The following is a 1,788-nucleotide window of genomic DNA, read 5'->3' on the forward strand; positions in this document are numbered from 1 at the left end:
TTTCATTCAGTCCCTCTGGCAACCATCGCTTGTTCTCTGTATCTATGAGCCTGTTTCTGTTGTGTTTGTTAATCTGTTTTGTTCTTTAGATTCCACGTGTCAGTGAGATCATATGGTTTTTGTCTTTCTCTGTATGACCCGGCGATTCTACTTGTGGGTATTTATCTGAAGAAAAATTCCAAAGCTCCTTTGAGAAGTTACATGCACCCCTACGTTCATTACCGAGACCTTTACAATAGCCAACACGCGGAAGCAACCTAAGTGCCCATCGTTAGACGAGTGGGTAAAAAGCCTGTGGGACACGCACACCACGGCCTATGGCTCTGCCAGGAACAAGAAGGGAATTACGCCTGTGGCGACAGCACGGTGGGCCCAGAGGGCACTGCGCTGCGTGAAATAAGGCGGCTCCTCTTACCTGTTCTGCTAAACCGGCTCTGACCCGCTCCTGTCCCCCCAGACAGCAGGGTCATCTTCGTCACCGCCTTCAGCTGCCTCGCCATCTTCCTCCTCTTCCCCTCGGTCATCCTCATCTACAAGCGCACTCAGCCCGGTGAGTCTGCCCGTTGAAACCTCTGGGGACGGGGAGTGAAGAGGAGGAGTCGCTCGTCAGATAAATTCCTCCCCCGTGTGTTGTTTTTGCAGGCTCATCCCATGAAGAATCCACCAAGAGGTAGATGTACTTGGCAGTCTCACGCTCCATCCATCAGAGACCCCATCACACAGACCCCATTGCTCATGCCCAGCCCCACCGCGTTCCCCCCTGGCAACTCCCTCTGTACGTCTGTGCTGTGACCTTCCTCCTCGCCTCTCCAAAACGCTTATCATCCCTCCAAAAATCTCCATATCCCGTATTTTTTTTATTTACTTATTTTTTGTTAATCCTCGCCCGAGGATATTTTTCCATTGATTTTTTTAGGGAGAGTGGAAGAGAGAGGGAAAGACAGAGAGAAAACATCGATGTGAGAGAAACACATGGATTGGTTGCCTCCTGCACGAGCCCGACCAGGGCCCTGGCCGGGGAGGAGCCTGCAACCAAGTGTGTGCCCTTGACCTGAATCAGACCCAGGACCCTTTGGTCTGCAGGCCGAGGCTCTGTCCACTGAGCCACACCGGCTAGGGCCATATCCCATATTTTAATGTGTGTTTCTCTCTCTCTCTCTCTCTCAGAGCTAGACATTCCATATTTCCCGAGGAGGAGGCCTCAGGTAAGTGATAAGAGAAAGACCCAGGAGAGAGTCGCTGGATAGAAAGATGACAATCGGACTCCTGCCGGCTGAGAACTGAGTCTCTGTGTTTGTTTTTTCCCTCGAGTGCAGATCTGCCCAAGCAGGAAAGGGCATCGCTCTCGCTCCCGGTGAGTTCTCCCCATCGGATTCCCCAGCAGCGCCCTCAGCCCCAGGCTGTCCTGCCTGCTTCCGGGCTCGGCCCGTGCTCTGGCTCCAAGGGTGCCCCAGCTCACACAGTTAGGAGGCCAGTGATCACCGTGTTTAAAAACATGTGCTATTTCCTGGCCGGGTGGCTTCGTTGGTGGGAGTGTCGTCCTGTACATCAAAAGGTTGTGGGTTCGATTCCCGATCAGGGCACATACCTGGGTTGCAGAGTTTTTCTTTCTTTTTTAAGCCCTCATCGGTTTGGCTCAGTGGATAGAGCCTCGGCCTGCGGACTCAAGGGTCCCAGGTTCGATTCCGGTCAAGGGCATGTACCTTGGTTGTGGGCACATACCCAGTAGGGAGTGTGCAGGAGGCAGCTGATCGATGTTTCTCTCTCATCGATGTTTCTAACTCTCTA

General features: G+C 52.9%; 1 protein-coding gene across 2 annotated transcripts in view; it reads left to right on the plus strand.

The window, feature by feature from the left end:
* VSTM1 (V-set and transmembrane domain containing 1) overlaps positions 1-1,788 on the plus strand; it is a 17,253-nt gene that overhangs the window by 12,788 nt on the left and 2,677 nt on the right. For both annotated transcript variants that reach the window (XM_014528109.1, XM_014528110.1), the window contains 4 exons: positions 458-550; positions 643-670; positions 1,168-1,205; positions 1,317-1,354. In XM_014528109.1, coding sequence (XP_014383595.1) covers positions 458-550; positions 643-670; positions 1,168-1,205; positions 1,317-1,354 — 197 coding nt within the window. The remainder of the gene's footprint in view (positions 1-457; positions 551-642; positions 671-1,167; positions 1,206-1,316; positions 1,355-1,788) is intronic.

The sequence above is a fragment of the Myotis brandtii genome, unplaced genomic scaffold, assembly GCF_000412655.1.
Source record: "Myotis brandtii unplaced genomic scaffold, ASM41265v1 scaffold619, whole genome shotgun sequence".
In the NCBI taxonomy this organism is placed as follows: domain Eukaryota; kingdom Metazoa; phylum Chordata; class Mammalia; order Chiroptera; family Vespertilionidae; genus Myotis; species Myotis brandtii.